This window comes from Lampetra fluviatilis, chromosome 57 (genome assembly GCF_964198595.1).
Source record: "Lampetra fluviatilis chromosome 57, kcLamFluv1.1, whole genome shotgun sequence".
NCBI lineage: Eukaryota > Metazoa > Chordata > Hyperoartia > Petromyzontiformes > Petromyzontidae > Lampetra > Lampetra fluviatilis.
In genome coordinates, this window is record NC_136331.1 from 399,810 (window position 1) to 420,942 (window position 21,133).

The 21,133-nt window shown below is 51.1% G+C and overlaps 1 protein-coding gene across 1 annotated transcript; it reads right to left on the minus strand.

The window, feature by feature from the left end:
• Positions 1 to 388: 388 nt before the first annotated feature.
• On the minus strand, positions 389 to 20,035 carry LOC144950388 (uncharacterized). Its single transcript, XM_078880502.1, has 10 exons — positions 19,764 to 20,035; positions 17,727 to 18,130; positions 14,609 to 14,700; positions 14,308 to 14,457; positions 13,773 to 13,967; positions 13,566 to 13,685; positions 12,791 to 12,865; positions 11,899 to 11,991; positions 7,453 to 7,548; positions 389 to 2,114 (listed from the first exon to the last, which is right to left on the minus strand). The coding sequence occupies exons 2-10, from the start codon at positions 18,109 to 18,111 to the stop codon at positions 951 to 953; spliced, it is 2,370 nt and encodes a 789-aa protein (XP_078736628.1). The 5' UTR covers positions 18,112 to 18,130; positions 19,764 to 20,035; the 3' UTR covers positions 389 to 950.
• Positions 20,036 to 21,133: the final 1,098 nt, after the last annotated feature.

The window sequence follows — 21,133 nt, forward strand, 5'->3', positions numbered from 1 at the left end:
GTGATCCAGGTCACTCTTACAAATTAGACGCCTATCCTCCTCTCTTGAGCCCTCACCTGGCTTATCCATTAGGGTTGTCACAATATAACCTCTCACAATGCAATACGACACGGCCTTAAATATCCTTAAAAATGTACGATTCTCATATCAAGCTGTGACGATTTATCGTGGTTTTCCCTCAACTTTGTAATACATTTTTCACATCACGTCGTTACTTTGCTTTTCTTCACGTAAGAAATAAAGATCACCACACACAAGTTCTTTAGCTGCAGTTCACTCAATATTGAGGCTGCCATGAGTCGTAGAATCATTGTGACTTCACAGTCTGTCGCACTTGTCACACCACGCGCTGTTGGAACATGATGACATCATATAACCCCCCCCCCCGTGCCCATCAACCCGAACAACGTTTTACAAAGTGCTGAATTAATGATGAACAACTTCTTTAAATTTATTATTATAGTTGTGAACTTTGTTTCTTGCTATTTGATAAATATTTTATTATCGTGATAAAAAATTGGAAAAATTAAATGCGTGATATGACGATCTTTTGCAAAGCAATATAATCACTGTGCACCTCGTATCATCGTAGTATCGCCGTGCAACCCTAGTAGCCATGGTGACCCAAGAAGCTGGTTCTTGGTGGTAACCCCGACCAGAGCCTCGTCAGAGAAGTTACTTGGGTGGCAGGACCAGCTTACCTGAGTCTGACCCAGAGAGTCCGGGAATTGACATCTTTGTTCGGGTGTCAGAAATCGATTTGTAACCGAGATCTGGTACCAATGTCGCCGTGTTGGAACGATAGTGCAGTCCGCTGTGTTATTTTGATAATAGACCTAGGCTTACCGAGGAACGGTCCCAGCTTGGTGTACCATGTAACAAATTTGGTGACCTACTCTGTTGTGTGAGCGATGGAGCAAGTTGTCTGCAAGACCGAGATAGATTATCCTCTAACGTGATGCTGATGAGCTCACGTCCTGGTCTGATGGTGACTCCACAGTGCTAATGCTGCTGCTGCTTAGTTCGACTGTGCCCTGCTGGTCGGAGAAAAGGATGAGGTTGCCTTCTTTGGGAGACGCCTCCAACCTTTCCTTTTCGACACCAAGTAGCAATGGCGTCCCGGTTAAAGAGCCGTTCGCTACCTCCTCTAGTGCCGCACCAGCCGTCTGCTTGCGAGCATTCAGAAAGCCCTGCGACTGCTGGCACATGGCGTTAATGAGGGAAAAAGACTCTTCCAGCTTCTGGCACGATGCCTGCAGGCTATCGAAAGCGCTGTTGCGCACTACTGCATGCACCTCGGGCTCTGGCTGCTTCACTGACAGCTTACCTTCTGCTTCACTGACACCAAGTGCAACGTTACCTGCACGAGAATCGTCTTCGCTGGATTCTGTGTTTGGGTTACCACCGACGTCTCGTTCCACCTTACCCGCTTCCTCGTCTGGGTTAGCGCTGGTGGTGTCTGACTCAACCCTGCCAACTTTCGGATCAACGCACTTCTCCACGGTGTCAGTATTAGTGGCGTGCAGAGAGGTCAATATTTGCCCTGCAGCAATATCACTTAAACCATCGCCACCTCTCCGCAATACCGGAGCAGGACACAGTGCCGGTAGCTGCGCTAAACCCACGAGTGGCTGACTCCCGTCACCGGACATGTCTGGGCACTTCTCGCCGATCTCGCCGGGGGGGGAGCACGGACTGCTGGCACCGTGTACGGGGCTCGGCATTGCCTCGCCAGCCGATGAGCCGGTGGCATCACAAACCGAAAATTTAGAATCGATGAGCTCCCAGGAGAACTGGTCAAGCGCACAGGATGCAGAGTCCGTGAGAACACAAACCCCAATAGCCATACCGGCGAGGTCGCCCGATACCAAACCAGCGAGGTCGTCCGCCTCGCTGCCAAGCTGACTCGGCGAGCTGCACGCCGGCGCATCGTCTGCGGGGAGGTCGCAGCTCGCGACTGCTTCGCCGCTGGGAGCGTTGCCATTGATCTGGCTCGTTAGTTGTTTGACGCAGGATGCCAGGTCGCCGCGCTCGCTCTGCAGGGCCCGGCACAGTCGCTCCAAACGCTGCAGCTTCAGCTGCAGGCATTCCATCTCCTTGTCACGCACAACTTTCTGGAGGAGAGAAAAAAGATAGAGACGAAGCAAAAAGGGGGCGTTTGTAAAGACACAATAGATTATCCGGTGGCTTCGGGGGTGGGGCGCCAAATTTTCAAAACGCCGGATAATTATCACTAATCGTTATTATTGGAAATGGCTTATTTTTGCACATTCTTGTATGACATGTTTTTCGGTGTTGTTTTATGTTTTGAGTGTTTTAAATGTGTTTACTATATAAAATTGCATTAATAAACATACAAATAGATGCAAATAATTGGAAGACTCTGCATGGGGTGATGTACTGCATACAGTACATGTGCAGTATTTTCATTGTTTAAGTTGTCGTATGTAAGTGTATAATGTACTGTATTTAATATTTAACACTTAAATCAAGCATAGCTACTTGGTTTGCCACGCTACACGTGGTACCAATAGCTGGAATGGATACAGTCTTTGCAGCGGTTTTGCCAGTTTTGCTGGATCGGCCCAGGACCGCCAGAAGGCAGATAATCGCCACAATGATTGGGCAAATTTTTTGTTGTCATGTAACACCTCCACCACCCGACCAAAGCCAAACAAATTAAATTGTCAAGTGGTCCGCAGGGTAGCCACAAAGCCCGTTTGCAGCTTGAAACCTGCAGCGAGGTGGGTCTCCGGCGCACGTTGCCCACACAATTCGGCAAGTATTTGAATACTGAATTCAGCGGACGAAAGATGGGGAGAGGTTCTAATCTGATGTTGCTGCCACGAACCCCAGACCTGACAATAACAACAAGTGAATCCCTGCAGTCACGAAAGCTTTAAATCGAAGTGGGGAGTGTGAAGTAATTAGGGAAGACAGTACTTCATACTTCTTTTGTCATGTAACGAGGCCAAGGTACAGCTCTGCAATGCCTCGCTTAGGCCATTCCTATTGAAAGGGCCTACACGAGAGAAGAGCAATTGCGAGTTCGCCCCCCTCCCCCCACCTTCTTCTCGACGGTATTTGGCCTCCTCTTCCACACTGGACAGAGGTGGGAGCGCGCACACTTTACCCCACCGCACGTGACCTGCTGTTCGACTTGACCCCTTTCTTACTGTTGGGTGGACGGAAGCGGGGAGGGGGGATTTAAGAAACTGAACGTCCTTCTCTGTAGCAGTGAGGGTGCAGAAAGTGCTGCCCCCTACCGTGCATGGACCAGAGTTCACCAGCAATTATCATCTAGGAGACAGCTCTGAAATAGCTCTATTATTTTAAATTTTACCAGGTAAGGCTCACTGAGCAATATAGCTCTTCATCATAGCAGCCAAATACTCTCAACGCATGTTTCTAAATGTGGAGGGAAAAACCAGAGGGATCTGGAAAAAAAATCCAGGCCACCACGAGGAGAGGGAGACATGCACACTCCAAATATACAGCAGTCGAGGGCGGGATCAAACCCACGAATTCTGAAAACCAGGCGAGGTCATTAACATCTTGCCACCGCGGCACCATCTGAGATATATCAGCTTCTGTGGGCCATTCTCTAACACACGAGGGTCGCGCTGCCCCACGAGATATCCAAATGGAAACCAGAGGAAGAACGTTGAAAAGCAAGCAAAAAAAGTGACAATTTTGCACGACGTTTTACTAGAAATTACAACCAGCATCATCAGGGGTTACCACCCAGCATCATCAGCTGTTCACAACCAGCATCATCAGGGTGGAAGATGGTAGCCTTCTTACGACCCACCTGTTAAGTGCCTCATCTCACGACAAATACCATAAATTCGGCCTTTTTGGAAATCGTGTATTTTCGATTTGAAATATGTGCAAATCGCATGCAAAAAGCGGTCCTTTTAAAGGCCAAATGATCAGCCAAAGAAGAGTGGGACCTGCATTTCAAGTGTACCAACTAAACGTGGAAGGCCTCTCATGAGCAAAGAGTGAGGTGCTCGCCAAGTGTTTACATCAAGAACACATTGATGTTGTAGCACTCCAGGAAACCCACGCTGAAGATAACCTACTCGTGAACTATAAAATCAATGGATAAGACATTCTTTGGGTCTTTCGGTAAAGTCACGTAGATAGGCTCAAAGTAATCTCGATTTGAATCTTTCGTAACTGCAGGAATCCATACTCTTTGGTTCCTTCGGTAAAGTAATGTAGGTAAAAATCAAGTAAAACAAATCACGACGTTTTTATCGCAACACAAGCAATCTTCATCAGGTGGAACAACCACAGCAAGAAAATGCTGAAGTAGGCGAGAGAGCTGCTGTGGCAAGAGATGATATAGGTAAGAACCAATTTCTCAATCACATCAATTCTATCCATCAAACTCACCATGGAAGTGTAGAAGGATGGTAAGCTACCATTCCTGGATGTTTTGCCTGAGAAGAGGCCTGACGGTTCGTTGGGACACTGTCTATAAGAAAGCCACCCACACAGATTCCTATCTGAAACCTGATTTCCACCACCATCCAGCCCAGAAGAATTCCCTCATCAAAACACTACACCATAGGGCCCACTGCATCTCCGACTAACACCACCTAGCCAGTGAACTGGAACACGTACACCAAGCCCTCAAGATGAATGGGTACTCGGACCGCATTATTCGCAAAGCTGATTCTACAACCATGGAGAAACAATCTCCTGAGAAGCCAATCAAAACCATCACTTTACCATACATAACAGGTGTTACCAAAAAATATTTCCAAAATATTAAACAAACACAAGATCCAGGTCCTATTCAATACAATACACAAAATACGTGATCTAATCCCATCTGTGAAGGAGGTAATTCCTGACATGCAATACCCTGGAGTCAACAAACTGAGTTGTACCTGCGGTAGCAGTTACATTGGAGAAACGAAACGACATGTCTCGGACCGTGTTCGCGAACACAAGGCAGATCTGAAACACAGCAGAACCAATACCTCTGCCGTAGCTGACCATTGTTATAACGGCGTGGGCTTGCATAATATAGTTTTTTTCCGAGACCAAGGTACTCTGCAAATCTTCGGGCAACTATCAAAGGTCCGTTCATGAAGCCATCCAGATATATAAACAGACATAACTTCAACCGAGAAGATGGATACAAATTGGACAATAATTGGAAGGATGTTATTAACCAGGTAATGCCTTAACTGGTTGTGGTTGTTTCCATCCTACCTGCCGTTTACTAATAGATTTTTTTGCCCCCGTGTCCCACACTCAGCTTCCCACTTCTAGCCCCGCCCACTTCCCCCCCAGCCTCACGTCCTCTTCCCCTAATGCTCAAGCAGACCCCCCTACCCCACACCCCCCCTCTCTCTCTCTCCTCCCTTGCCTCCCCCCTTTCTTTCCTATATAACCTCTTGCCACGGCAGCTCTCTCACCTACTTCAGCATTTTCTTACTGTGGTTGTTCCACCTGACTTATTATAAGGGTTTGAAATAGGCGTAGCGCAAATGTCAGCAGCCAATGTTAATGCAAGTGGTGGGCAGCCAACCCGATGGTGGTTGGTTTTCCACCAATCAAAGGGCTGCCAGGTGAAAGATCATGACATAATCGCCCAGTTGGAAATGACATTCTGTGGTAAATCTGTCAAAAATGACCAATATACCAAGTACTTTGGCATACCACTAGACAGAAGCCTCACATTCAAAAAGCACATTGAAAAGGTGTGAAAAAAAAAATCAGAGGAGCTCTGTTATGCAAACTGGCCCGGGACAAAGTGGGATGGCCACCACCAAAACTTTTCGCATGACCGCCCTCGCGCTCGTGCACTCCAGCGCCGAGTACTGCGTGTCAGTCTGGGCATCAAGCGCCCACACAAAGAAATTGGACGTCCAAAACAACAGCGTCCTTCGAACAATAACGGGCATACTGAAATGCACTCCCACTGAGTGGCTACCGGTTCTGGCCAACATTACACCAGCAAACCTCCGCCGGGATGCAGCGACAGCAAACCTATTGGAAAAAAATCTGAGGCAGTGTACATTTACCATTACAACAAGACCTGCTTAACACTCCACGAACTCGTTTGAAATCCTGGAAACCAATCTGTGATTGTGCAAGACAATTGGATGAAGCGGGGTCTATTGAAGACCGCTGGCGAACACTGTGGAGTTCTGTGGACATTCCAAATAAAAGCCTCATCGAGGATCCCATGATTGCTATGCACGGTGTTGATCTGCCAAGAAAACTATGGTGCTCTATGAACCATTTCAGAACAGCAACAGGTCACTGCGCACACCTCCTCCACAAGAAGAAAATTAAAGACAACCCACAGTGTGATTGCGGCCACCTGAACCAGACAATGGACCATATTGTGAACAACTGCATCCTACGCCCGCTCTCCAGCGGACTAAGCATAACTAGTCGCAATACTCCTGAAGCTATCACATGGCTTACATACTTAAACTGGGACGTGTGATTTGCACATACAGTGGTACCTCGGTGTACATCGTTAATTGGTTCCAGAAGGTAGGACTTATACCGAAAATGACGTATACCAAACCAATTTTTCCCAATATAAATAATGGGAAAGGAAATAATCCATTCCAGAGTATAAGAAATTATATTTTATATGGCATATTATACATTAATGGGGTTGTATAAAATAATTTAAACACCAATTACTAAAATGCATATAGAAGCCACGTGACCGCGCTGCTGTCAGCTGCGCTGGCCACGTGACGTGCCTCAACCCCGCACGTCGCGCGCACCTCGACCCGGGGCTCCACCATCCATGGGGGCAGCCCCCCACGCCCCCCACGCCCCCCCGCCCCTCTCCCCAACGCCCTCCCGCCCCTCTCCCCCACGCCCCCCGCCCCCCGCCCTCTCCCCCATGCCACCCCGCCCCTCTCGCTTTATTTCAGTCGTGAACGGGGCATACGCGCGTACTGTACGCGGTGACTCATCCCGACCCATACAAGTTCTAGCCAGCGCATCGTATCCCAAGCAAGACGTCGTATCCCAAGACATTTTTCCTCTCGTAAAAACACGACGTATACCAAATTCGATATATTCCAAAGCGGTCTTATACCGAGGTACCACTGTACTTGCTCTACGCTAGAGAGAGATTAGGTGATAATGCTCAGCTCTTTACATTTAGCATGGTCAGGGGAGGACAGCTGAGCGTTTGTTAACACCTCCTTGCCGATGCTGCTTGTAATCTCCAGTGTGTGGACTTTTCATCTTTCCTCCTCCTGTTTGCTGACAAACCAAATAAATTGGCATATTTGCCCATAGCCGTGAAAACTTGATTTGATTGGCCAGTCGCTGGGTGGTAGTGGAGGGTTATAGTAAAAATAAATATGTGACATTACACCTAAACGATGATCAAACCCAAAATACACTAATTATGAACCATGACATTGGTTCTGATAGCATTGTGTGTCGTGTCGTCACCTCTTCAGTCATGTCCAGTAGGGCCCGGCTGCTCTGCTGCCAGCGCTCCTTCCACACCAGTGCCTCCTTCTCCAGCTTCATGATCTTCTTTGTCATCTGCGCATCACGTGCAAACCCAACAACAACAACCGCCATTCGACACTAAGTGGTGATGACGTCACCACGACGCTTGTGCCAGGCGATGTGCACATTGAGGCCACGTGAAGTGTCGAACGCCCGCTGGCAGGAGGTCACGGGGCAGACCCAGGTGCCACTGGTTGACTGACTGAGATGACTGAGATGACTGGCTGATGCACCACCTGTGCCCCCTACTGTGCCAACTTGGTGTGCTTTAGCCACCTGGCGCTCTGCTCGTTGTTGTGAGCGTCGCTCCTCCGCCCTCCGTTGTTGCTGGAGGGCGATTGCCTCCAACTGCCCAGTAGCTTCCTTCACGAGCCTCCTCCACAGAGGCCGATCTTGACACCGCTGGTACCAGTCATCGGCAAGTCCACTCAGCTCCACGTCCTCCTGTACCACCACATCACTCCATCTCTTCTCTAGCCCGTGCCGCGCCCGTTTATCCCCCTCAATCCGGCCGAACAAAATCTGTTTAGGCATGCGGTGGCTGGGCATGCGGGCTACATGACCCAGCCAACGCAGCCTTGCCTGCCGGAGGAGCTCACCGATGGGACTTTGCCCAGATCTTTCAAGGATTTGTGAGCTCCTCACATCCAGCCTGGTTAAACCCAGGATGGATTGTAGGCACGCCAGCCTAAATGTTTCTAACTGGCGAAGATGCTCCATTAGTGGGGTCCACGTTTCGCAAGCATAGAGAAGGGAGGGAATGACCGTGGCCGAGAAGACCTGAAGCTTTGTGTGGAGCGACAGACCAGGTAGCTTCCACACAGCGTTACGCAACCGATGAAAAGATATTGCCGCTCGACTGATTCGGAGTGAGACCTCTGCTGTTAAACCGGAGCCGGTCATGAGCACACCGCCCAATTATGGAAAACTCTCCATTCTATCCACAACTGCCCCATTAGCAATTGGGAGTTGTGGGCGTGGAGTGTCTGATGGCACAAAATACCCAGGCAGGTGCTTAGTTTCAGTCGGGCTGATGGTAAGGCCCCACACGCTCCAGGTTCAGCAGAAACACCTCCAACTCCTCGTCTGAGTGAGCAGCATTCACCAGATCATCAGCATATATAACATAGTTGACCAATAGGGAGGCAACCCTTGACCGCACCCAGGCATCGATCAGCCTCCCATTGTATCTGTACCAGATGAAAATTCCTCCGGTACAGCCCTCAAAGGCTTTACAAACGATGTGGTCAAAATTGATGTTAAATAATGGAGCCAGAGGACAACCCTATCACACCAGGGCGGACAAGGATTGGCTCTGACTCCCGGCCACGTAGTTTTACCTGGGCCTGCGCACCATCTTGAAGGTCCTTAATGATTGTGAACAGAGAGTCAGGGACTCCGAAAACACGAAGAACAACCCAGAGCACAGGCCTACTGATGTTATCATAGGGCTTCACCAGGTCAATAAAGCAGAGATCTAGGTCCCTTTCGAATTCCCTCCACCTCTGCTGTAGCAGACGTACAGAAAATATGGCATCTGTGCAGGACCGACATTTCCTGAAACAACATTGGGGCTCTACAAGCCTCTCCTCAGCGTACCTGGCAAGGTGATACTCTTAGGTTCTTTCGGCAAAGTCACGTAGGTAAAAATAATAATAATAAAATAAAATAATAATAAAATCACGACGTTTCTGAAGAAACACAAGCCTCCGTCATCAGGTGTAACTGCTCCAGTAAAATTACTGTAGTGATGTTGAATAATCCTTGCCAGGACCTTTCCTAGTGTAGTGTATATAGCACTGAGTCACACACACTATAGTTGGAGGCAACACGTTTATTTACACTGCTCTAACCACTTCAGGTTCTATAGCTAGGTGTGGCTATCTGTTCACTATGTGCGTGCGGATTACTGTAGTGAACGGGCCAGCCAGCACTCACGCTGTTTGACCCACGACCTGAAGCTATAACTTCCGACGAACGAGGAGAGTGACGACGAAGAGACGCGGGATCCCAGGCTGATCCCCACAATGAACCCCGATCCCTGTCGGAGCTCCTCCTTTATTTCCCTGGGCGCGGTCTCGCCGCGCCCTCGGCCACGCCGCCTGCTCTATCAAGTAAGAAGCCCCCGGCTCCCAGTCACGTGTCCCTCCATTACCCGATGCTCAGCAGCACATGTGTAATAGTGGCTGGCGCTAACCATAGAGTGACAACATTTCATCTCACTACACTAGCACACTGAGGAAGGAGATGCCCCTGTAGTTGTTATAGTCTGTGTGGTCCCCCTTCTAAAAGAGTGGGACCACCAGGGCATCCTTCTAATCCTGCGGAACCCATCCAGTGGTCCAGCCTGTTATTGATGTCATCTAGGGCAGTCTGCGCACAAACGTCATCCTCCCTCAACATTTCGCTTGGGAGATCAACTCTGCCCGATGCTTTTTCTGGTCTCAGACTCTGGATCACCGTCTGTACTTCCAAAAGATGGCACTTCAGCCAGCCACTCACAGGGGTGACTACTTCTTCCAATATTTGAGGCACGTAGCCTCAGCAGGGTCATCCCCACTTTGCCCCTTGATGTTTTCCAGGCTGAAGGATTTCCCCTCAGAAATGCTCCGCAAATCTGCAAACCTGTTCTTGGGGGTCAGAGATCAGATCACCTTTCTTTCCCCTAATGATGGTAATGGGTGTGGTGCTGCAAGTTATTTCTTTGATGGAGTTAAAAAGTGATTTGTGTTTGCAGGCTATGGAGGCAGACTCCATCTCCCCAGAAATCTGCGACCACCACCCATCCTTGCAGTGCCGCACGGCTCTCCGAACCTCTGAGCGAAGGCTGCAGTTAGCCTCCTCATTGTTTGACGTGGGATGCTGTAGCTGGTGAGAGTGGGCCTGTCGCTTTTTCACAGCCAGCCGGAACACCTCTTTTGACAGCCAAGGTCTCTGGGGAGGTTTGGACTGTGCATCCAAAGCAGCCATTGCAGCTGCATGGGCCACAGTCCTAAACCTCGGCCATTTCCCCTTGGTATCAGGAGGAGTGGAGGACGATGCCAACCCCAGTTGCAAGCGATGATGAAATTCTTACTTGCAACTTTATCAGCTAGCTGAGACCAGGACACTGTGGGGTTGAATGGGGTCCTGGATGCACACCTGCCACCAGAGTGGAAACATGGCAGGCGCATCTTACAGATGACAAGCCGATGGTCAGTGGGCAGATTAGCTCCCTGGTTGGTCCTGGTGTCAAGCACATGGGCCTGCAACTGCTGTTCCGTCACAATATAGTCCAGCAGATGTTCTTTCTTGGACCCGGCATGCATCCATGATGTTGTGTGGATGCGCCAACACCGGAACAGTGTGTTGATAATTACAAGCCCATGGGCTGCACAAACGTCTAGTCCCCTCCTATCGTTGTTATTGAGCTGATCTGGTCCATGCTTTCCAATCACTCCAGACGAGGTTCCAGCATCATGACCCACTTGGGTGTTAAAGTCACCAAACAGGATGACTCTATCCAGAGGGGTCACTTTAGCTAGCACCTGTGACAGGACGTCATAGAAGTCATCTGACTCAACAGCCTTGCCTGCATCCTTCCACTGATGTTCATCTTCGGTGGGAGCATAAGTAACCATGACCACCACTCCTCGCCTCTGGTTGATGGAAAGGTGAGTCCACATTAGCTTGGGGCTTATAGCTTCCCACACCTCACCACCATGCTCCAATGCCCCTTTCATTATTTTGTTCAGAAGAAGAGCCACTCCCTGTTGTTTGGCAGTCTCATGTCCCGAGTTGAGGACTGTCCACTCCTTAAGGTGGAAGGAGCCAGAGCCAGTCCACTGGACCTCCTGAATACCGCAGAGATCGAGGTGGTACCTGTCCAGCTCCTGAGGAGTGGCAGCCTTTCCTCTGCAGTGAGCAGTGGAACATTCCACATGGCCACCCACAATGGCCTTTTGCTGTTTCTGGAGGAATGCCGAAGGTAAGGATTCAGTCTCCTGGCCAGGAGATGTTATAGACGCCTGCCCCCCCAGGGCCTCCAGCACAAGGTTAATTCGATTTTTAACACGTGTTTTAGTGGTAGTTCAGTTGAATGTGGAGGGGTTAACAGGCCCTCGCACCCATCCAGACCCCCCTTGGCCGCACATACACACATACACAGTGTCGCACACACATGGTGTCTAAAGAAAAGATTACTCCGTGTAGCCTTAAACAAACTTTTCGGGGCAAGTGCTCGTAGCGAGTAGCACCTATGAAGGCCGGCATGGCACCAGAGGGGGTGGGTGGCCAGCACCACGCCGGGCCGCCTTTGTCTCCCCAGTGGCCATCAACCCCCAATACGACTGGCCACATGTTGATGTGAATGCGTGCGTGCGGCATTATCATGCGATGACGAACCTGGTCCATTTCGCCGCGGAAGGTGGAGAAGCTCTTGCTGCTCTTGGTCAGCATTTCCTGGAACTCGGAAATCCTCTGCGTGTAAAGCAGCAGCTGTCGGCAAACACACGCAGACACACATACGGTTGCACAGGCACCGCAGAGTCGCTCAACCAACTATGAGTCCTCCGATAGAGCTTTCCGCCCAAGGGGCAGGTCCACGGCTCACGCTACCTACCCCCCAATCCCCCTCAACCCCGTTTTAACTCAGGGTGCATGAGCCACACGTAGGGAACAAAGTAAGGAAGTAGACAACACGACGATTCCTTCCCACATCCGATCAGCCTCACAGCCTTTCCCCTCGGAGCATGTAATGTCAACAGCATTGGTTCGGTGCGAGCAAAATTCTGGATCGGTCTCGACGGTCAGTGTCTCATTAGCAGTCGGGCTCGCTTGAACCAGTGCTGCGGTGAACTGTGAAAAGTTTATGGGCAAGGACTGCTTTTAATATTCAGTGTTTCATCAGCAGAGGCAAGCTTGCTTGAACAGATGCTGGTGAATGTTCATAGATGTTCATAAGGCAAGGGCTCCCTTTGGTTTAAGCCTGATTACTGATAAGCTTAAGCCTGGCCGCTGACAAAAGACAAAATCGGTCGAGTTTGCTTGTGTTGAAGCAATGATGATGAAATTCTGCATTTGTTTTCCAGTTATAATTTGATCATCTGTAGGAGACTTATCATCCCACCCACCACCACCCTGTGACAGACAGACGAACACACGGACAGAACTGATGCACGAATGCTCTCAACCTGAGTTGGAGAGCATCGATAATCGTGGTTTCTCTGTGGGCACGGCAAGGTACTGTGTGGGCGGTGGTGGTGGTGAGCAGTGGGGCGCAGTGGCTGCCCCTCACCTGTCTCTTCAGAGCCTCCTCCTTCTCCTCCATCACCTTCAGCACCAGCTTGCTCTCAGCCGCCTGGTGCAGCAGCTAAGGACGGCAAAAGACGAAGATCCCTAAAATAGCCTTCACAGTCTGTTGGGGCAAGTGCTGTTAATGAGCAGCTTACGATGGCACGCACAAAGACAAACATCCCCCTGTACAGCCTACACGGAGTATCTATGAGGGTGGTTTGGCCAGCACCACGCCCTGGCCATTTTGTCCCTCCAGTGGTGATGTTTACACATCATACCAAATACTTGTTTATGGCTGAATCGCCCAAGGAAGAGGCCTAGGATCTGTTCAGATATTCGCCACTGATGCTGGCCATGAGCAGGAATCGAACTCGGGTCACCAGGTTTGGAGCACATGTGAACGTCGCACGTGTGTTACGCAAGGGGTATGAATGCCACGCGGGACACGCTTGACGCATGTGAACATCACATATGGCCTCTGCAAGGTGGGTGTGTCAGGTGCATCACACATCAGGTGTGTGTGTCCCGCATAACACGTGAACATCATGCGTGCATGTTCTGCACGACACGTGAACTTCATTTGTGTGTGTCCCACATGACGCGTAAACATCATGCATGCGTGTGTCTCACGTGACACATGAACTTCACGTGCGTGTGTCCCGCATAACGCATTAACTTTACACACGTGTTCTTGCACAATGCGCGAACCTCACATGCGTGCGTGCGTGCGTGCATATGTGTGTGTGTGCTTGTGGTGGCCACAGTGCGCGACGCACAAACTCCTTGTCACGTTCGTGCCGCTGCTCGCCGTCGTGCCGCAGCTCCGACTCCTCCTGCAGCTTCACGGCCGACAGCTGCTGCTGCAGCTCCCGGTACTTGAGGATCTTCGCCACTTGCTGAGCGAGAGGGAAACACAATGAGGCATCAACGTGAGAAAAACGGCCGCGGGCTTCGCGCTGGCGACTCGGTGGCGGAAGGCTCACCTCCTCCCGCTGCGCATAGTCTCGCAACAGCGTGCTCAGCCGCTCCGCCAGCTCCTGGTTTTCGCCGCGGAGCCGGTCACTGCGGCCCTCGTTCAGCTCCATCTGCTTGCGGATGTTGTCGAGCGTCGCCTGGAAGTGTTCCGTCATCTCCCGCCGCTTCTTCTCCTCCGTGTGCACGCGCTCCAGGCTCTCGTCCTGCATGTGGCCACAGGAGGGGGGTGGGGGACAACCGCCGTCCGTTAATTGCTTTGCTCCCAGCCCATTGTCCGAATGCACAACCGGCGGCTAGTCACGGCGATCATCGGCGGCGACGACAATGAAAATGGTCGAGCGCGACGATGGCCGCGACCGCCGCCCGACAAACACGACCGTGACGAGGCCGATTGAAGACGCTGGCTGCAAAATGGCCACCGGCGGCCCCAACGGTTATTTGTCGCCCGCCCCGTTCCCAATCCGTGACCCACGCAAGCGAAACGTCGGCTGCACCAAGGTTTGTGTTTAAAAAGTCCGATGGATGGACGGTGGAGGTCCTCACCAGCAGTTGCTTGTTGTTGCGCTGCAGCTCCCTGCACAGAGTCTCGAGTTTCCCCTTCATGAGCAGCAGGCGGTGGTTGTCAGTGCGCAGGAGGTCACGTTCATGGGACGCGGCGGCGGCGAGCTGGCGCGATGACCGGGCCTGCAGAGACTGAGAGACACGCGCGGTGACGCGGCAAAGACTGCATGGGTGACTCAGCATGGGCATGTGTGGTGTGCGTGCGTGGTGTGCGTGCGTGGCGTGCGTGCGTGGCGTGCGTGCGTGGTGTGCGTGCGTGGCGTGCGTGCGTGCCCATCACTACCATCTCTGTGTATCTGCTGCAGAGCGCCGCCAGTTTCTCCTCGGGGCTGGCGAAGTCGCTTAGCGACTCCATGAGCTGCACTAGCAGCTTGGCTGCACACGCACTCGCACAAAACAAAGACAAAAATCCCTAGTATAACCTTAACAGACTGTTGGGACAAGTACTGTTAGCGAGCACCTATGAAAGCCGGCCCGGCACACGAGGGGGTGGGTGGCCAGTACCACGGCCGGCCGCTTTTGTCTCCCCAGTGGCGTTGTGTACACATCGCACCAGGTACTCATTTGATGCTGAGTCAACCTAGGGGAGGGCCCATGACCCGTTCAGATAATTGTCACTGGTGTTGGCCGTGAGTGGGAATTTAACTCGGGTCGTCAGGTTCATAGTGCAACGTACTAACCGCTAAACTACCGATCCTCACATGCATGCACACACGCACACACAAAGACAAACGCAAACACGCATGCTCACGTAAGTGGGTGCCACCGTGAGATACGACTGGGTTGGACTCCCCCTCTGGGTTTAGCCCCCACACTCCGGGAATCGGCGTCTGGGTTCGGGCGGCACGAATTGCTTTTGTGCCGAGATCTAGTAACTATGTCGTGTTGGACTTTTATTTACAGAATTGATCCGCACCGAAGCTGGGGAAGATGGCGAATGTATTTACAGAAGAAATTTGATGCAACTGGAAGGAGTGACTGATGCAAAGTTCTAGAGTAAACTAAAATATCACGGACATGCTCACCGACGTCTTTGAGAAAGAACACCGCGCGACTAACCATAGACTAGCGTTGTCCGTAGACTAATATTGCCCATAGGCTCTCAATGTAAAGATGCAGTGACATCGCTGGATTTCACCATGTTGTGGGTGCAGTACGGGCCCTAGAGGAGCACGGTGTGCGTGGAGTGACATCGCTGGATGGCACCATGCTGTAAGTGCAGTGCCGGCGCGAGAGGGCACGGCGTGTGTGTGCCGACCTAAGAGAAAGGTCGGGTAAGGCCATAGAACTTTGGTTGACCCGGGAGGACACGTGACCAGTTTAACTGACAGGGGGGCCCCAAGAGGGGGCTAGGAGGGCCACGTGATTGGAACCCAGGTTCTTCCCGATGGCTCTGGAAGGGGGCGTGTCCAAGGACAGAGCCGGCCAAGCCGCAGAGAATATAAGCAGTTTCCCGAGAGGGATCGTGGTTGTCTGTCCCGGTGAAGAAACCCTTCGTCTACGATCTCCGTTCTACGAGTCTTCCAGCACGCAGACCAGGATCCGGAATTAACAGTTACTCAGTAGCCAGGGGTAATTAGCTGGGTGGTCACCACCCTAGGTTGTTGTCTTGTTAAAGAGGAAGTCACTCCGTTGTGTTGGAACTAAATAAATGCGCTGCCTCCAAGTCTAAGAGGGCGACTCAGTTGAACCCACGACACATAGACTAGCATTGCCCATAGACGAACATTGGCCATAGAATAACATTACACATAGACGAGCATTGCCCATTGGGGCCGTCCATAAATGACGTCACGCGATTTTGGACGATTTTTGACCCCCCCCCCCTCGTCACACGGCGTCACAAAAAGTCAGATCCCCCCTCAAATGTGACGTCACAAAGCTCTGCCCCCCCCCTCCCCCCCCCCTCCCCCCCCCCAACAAAATATAAAACATGCATCAAATCGCTTTAAACTATTGTCATTGTAGTGTGTATTTAATGTGCGGCTGCACTCTGATGTTGTAGGAGAAAACATTTATTAAAAAGTCGATTTAATAAAGTAGAACGTATTGTCTATTTATTTAAAGTTGTGCATTTTGATGTGATGTCACATTTCTCAACCCCCCCTCGTCACACATCGTCACAAATGTCTGACCCCCCCCCCCTAAGGTGCGTGACGTCATTCATGGACGGCCCCATAGACGAACATTGCCCATAGACTAGCATTGCCCATAGACGAACATTGCCCATAGACTAGCATTGCCCATAGACGAACATTGCCCATAGACTAGCATTGCCCATAGACTAACATTGCCCATAGACTAACATTGACCATAGACTAGCATTGCCCATAGACGAACACTGCCCATAGACTAGCATTGCCCATAGACGAACATTGCCCATAGACTAGCATTGCCCATAGACTGCTTGTGTATCGGTCTTCGTGCCTGTGTTTTTTCAAATTTCACACTTAACTTCTAATTTAGCAATCTTTGGAAGAACGTAATCAGCCAGGCTATGCGTTAATTGTGTGTTGACCGACCCTCTGTGTTGCATTGCATTACATTTCGAAATTTTTGCTAGGTTAGTTAATTTAGTGTGTCTCTCTCCCTGCCTCCTAATTTTTTCAAGCTTTCGTACCGTACCACTCATCGTGCTACTCATTGACATGCTAATTTCTCTAACCCCTCTCTCTCCGCCCCTGCCCCCCTCTCTCAAGCTTTTTACACCTTGCCACTCACCGTTTCCACTCATGGACATGCTAATTTCTCTAACCCCTCCCTCTCTCCCCGCCCCCCCTTTCTCTATTTAAGGCCTCGACACAGAGGCATAGTTTCTCTTTGTGCCTATGTTGGCTCTCTCTCTATTTATCTCTGTGATATCTGTCTGCTTATATGTCTGTCTATGTTTCTGGTTCTGTGTTTAATCTCTCTCTCAAATGTAGCATTCTCAGGAAGAACGTAATCAACCAGATAGGGTGTTGACTGTTATGTTATCCGACTCTCTGTTGTATTACATTACATTTCTAAGTATACTAGATTTGTGTTTTTTATTTAATTTATACCTGATGATGATTGTTTGTGTTGCAATCGAAACGTCGTATGCTAGTATTTAATTTAATTTATTATTTTATCTTTATACGTGACATTACCGAAAGAACCAAATAATAATTCCTGCAGTCACGAAAGCTCCAAATTAAGTTTGATTGCCCATAGACGAACATTGCCCATAGACGAACATTGCCCATAGACTAGCATTGCCCATAGATTAACATTGCCCATAGACGAGCATTTGCCCATAGACTAGCATTGCCCATAGACGAGCATTTGCCCATAGACTAGCATTGCCCATAGATTAACATTGCCCATAGACGAGCATTTGCCCATAGAGTAACATGGTCCACAGCCACGCCACCACTCACCAAACTTCTTCTTGTTCACCGGATGTGTCAGCAGCTCCTGGACTGCAGACAACTCGGCTTCCTCCACTTTGCCAGGCTCTATCAACTGCGCGCCTGTCTCCTCCAGCACAGCCTCTGCTGTCACTGCGGGCGGCCCCTCGGCCTTGCAGGGGGCCTCCTGCGGCGGCGATGCTGGGCCGACCTTCACGGACCGCGACGCCACTTCGGCCTCCAGCGACGCACTGCCCTCAGGAGCTGTCTCCGAGTTCCCAGGGCTCTCGGGAGCCGGGGCGATCTCGAGGGTCGCCGTGGCCTCCGGTATCATGGGGGGGGAGGGGGTCTCGGGATTTGTGGGGTCCTGGGGGGCCTCTTGGCAAGGTGGGCACGTGAGCTGCTCTGCCTCCATCTGGGAGCTGTCGTTGGCCCTGTGAGCGGCACGCACGATGAAGACGAGTTTGCCCCGTGTAGCTTACACGGGCTGTTGGGTGCAAGTGCTGTTCGCGGACACCGATGAAAGATCAGCACGGAGGTGGTGTGTGGCCTGAACACCACGCCCAACCACCTTTGTCTTCCTAGTGAGGATGTTTACACACTCATTTGAGGTTGAGTCGACCTCGGGGAGGACTGGTTCAAATATTCGCCACTGTTATTTGGTAGTGAGCTGGAATTTTACTCGGGTCGCCGGGTTTGTAGCGCAGTGCGGCACGCTACCCGTTGCACTCCCAACACACACGAGAACACCCGACTCAGAAACGGTGACCCTTTCTTACAATCCGCGGGTTTTGACACCGCACGGAAAAAAACAGAGAGACGACGGGCATTAACACCGCACGCAATCTCCCCCTAACCCTCCACCACACCACCAACTCAGCCGGGTCACCCCACCACGCGGCTATATTCTTGGCGGGCCCGCGAAGCCGCCGCCACTGCCGCCGCCGCGGCTATTCCGGGCCGGGGCACACGGAGCCCCCCGGCTAAATATGGATGGGCAGGACGACAGCTGCGACGTAACCCGACCCCCCCCCATTCCCGCCACCACCCAGCCCGCGATATTTATACCGGGCCACCAGTGCCAGGGCAATGACGAACCGATTCCACTTCAACCGCAGTGACGTTATCCCAGCTGCCCCATAGCCAATCGTGAGAGCGGGGCGGTTCGTGGTGGTGGTGGGTGGTTTTTGTTGGTGGTTGTTGGTGGCCATGCAACCACACCGTGGCTGCGACTGCCTGGTGATCCAGCACTGTAGAGGCGGCGAGGGTTGGTGGATCACACACAGACGCTGTTGTGAAACGCTCCTTCTTAATCCGTGGGTGGACTATGGAGGAGGAGCCGTAGCCCTGGCTCGCCAGCAGACGGCGGTAAAAGTGTGTGGACTCATAGCACATCCGTTGATTCCATTTCTACGGTGGGAATAGAGTGTTGCCCCCTCGCGCAAGGCTTCTCATCCCATTCAACATTGTGTACTTTGATGTAAACGTATAACAGTATGACAAATTAAAAACAACCCAATTGCAGCGGCAGGAGGCCCTTTTGAAAACGAGTGATATGACTCGGCGTGGCTCGCTTGGACATACATGAGATGTACTCAGACACGTGTCACTTAGACACGTGTGTAGAGACGGTCACTCCCAGTCACTGAGAACAGCGTGTAGAGACAGTCACTTAGTAACTGACATGAGTAGTCACCCAGACACGTGTAGTCACTCTGACACGTGTGTAGACAGTCACTTAGTCACTCTGACACGTGCGTAGATACGGTCACTCAGTCACGAGTACGGTCACAGACACGCGTGTAGACAGTTACTTAGTCACTCTGACACCAGTACAGTCACCCAGACACGTGTAGTCACTCTGACACACGTGTAGATACGGTCACTCGCAGTCACGCGTGTAGAGACTGTCACTCGCACTCAGACACGCGTGTAGAGACAGTCACTTAGTCACTGACACGAGTACAGTCACTCAGACACGTGTAGTCACTCACAGACGCGTGTGTAGACGCAGTCACTTAGTCACTCTGACACGCGTGTAGAGACGGGCAGCGACACGCATCTCACCTTGGAGCCCGCTACGCGCCCTCGGTGATGTCGCGCTGAGCAGCAGAAGGTGCGGAGACTGCCAAGGTCGCTTCGAGTCGAGGGGGCGGGGAGTCGGGGAGTCACTGCGGAGACGGCAGGGGAGGAGCTGGAGGGCTGTGGGTGCAGGGCACGGAACCCCCGCGACTTCTTCATCATCATCACGTCTCACTCATGCGGTGGTTCTTAACCTTTACTGCAGCCTTGCACTCCTTGGGTTCTCAATAGTAAAAATAAAGCATGCTAATAAATACATAGGTGTGATTAAACAAAATAGTTGTACTTATGTGGCCGTGCTGAGTTTCGATGATTTACTTTCTAAAATAAATCTGGCACTCTCTCGCACCCCCCAGAAAGGGCATCTCGCACCCGAGGTTTAAAACCACTGCACGAATGCGTACGAGCAATGCTGCCGCAGTGGTAATAATGGTGAGCAGCAACACCGGACTTATAATCCTGAGGATCGCCGGTTCAGTTCCATCTCCTGAAGCAGGAGTTGAAATAATGGCGCTAATTTCTTAAATACATCCATCTCCCCCCCACCTCCCCCACCCACCCAAGCAGTAAAAATGGGTACAGTTATACCAGTTAAGCCGAAAGGCAGGTTGTTGCGTGCGGTGGGGTAAAGCATGGGTACCAAAACATCTTCCATGGCATCCGGCCGGCGTGGAAGAGTCGAGCAAAAATACTCTAAATTGGTCCACCTGCAGAGCTTCCTCTACCTGTAAATGGATCAACTAAAAACCTCACCCAGATACGCTCTCCCCAGGACGATCAAAACAAGACAGAGCCCACAGGTGCAATGAACCATTGCTGTTCGTTCCACGTTTGACAGTGTGAATTTCCACCACTGGAAATTGCCACCACTGGAAATTCACACGGTCCTATGGCAGCAGGGGTGGGTTTATCCATTGGACAACCACTCCAAATCTGCCCCCATACAAAGTGGTACTTATTTTATTGACCCAGGAGGGAGAGATGATGGGCCGAGTCAACCCCCCCCCCCCCCATTCCCCAAGCCAGGATTTGAACTCTCAACCTTTGGATTCGCTCACTTGCTCTTCCGCTTAACTAACCAGATCGGGTTCAGAATAGAGCAGCATCGCCCCCCCCCTCCCTACTGCCAGACCACTGCAGACTCTACATGTGGGACGCGATTTAACTTCCATCTTCGTCATGTGGAATTTCTACCGACGGTTCAAATCCACCATCGCGCACAATTTGACCTCGCAAAACCTTCCAATTCGCGGAGCTGCTTGCTCTGCCGCTGCGCCACCACGGCGCAAAGAGAACCACGATCCCGGAATAAAAAAAAAACTACAAATATTTTATTTTACCAGGTAAGGCCCACT

What these genes read in the sequence shown, in the direction of transcription:
- LOC144950388 (XM_078880502.1), bottom strand. Translation starts at nt 18,111, where the DNA reads ATGGAGGCAGAGCAGCTCACGTGCCCACCTTGCCAAGAGGCCCCCCAG. An exon ending in GCAGCAGATACACAGAGATG is followed by an intron (nt 14,458 to 14,608) that starts GTAGTGATGGGC and finishes CGTGTCTCTCAG; the next exon opens with TCTCTGCAGGCCCGGTCATC. An exon ending in TCCGCGGCGAAATGGACCAG is followed by an intron (nt 7,549 to 11,898) that starts GTTCGTCATCGC and finishes CGTGATGCGCAG; the next exon opens with ATGACAAAGAAGATCATGAA.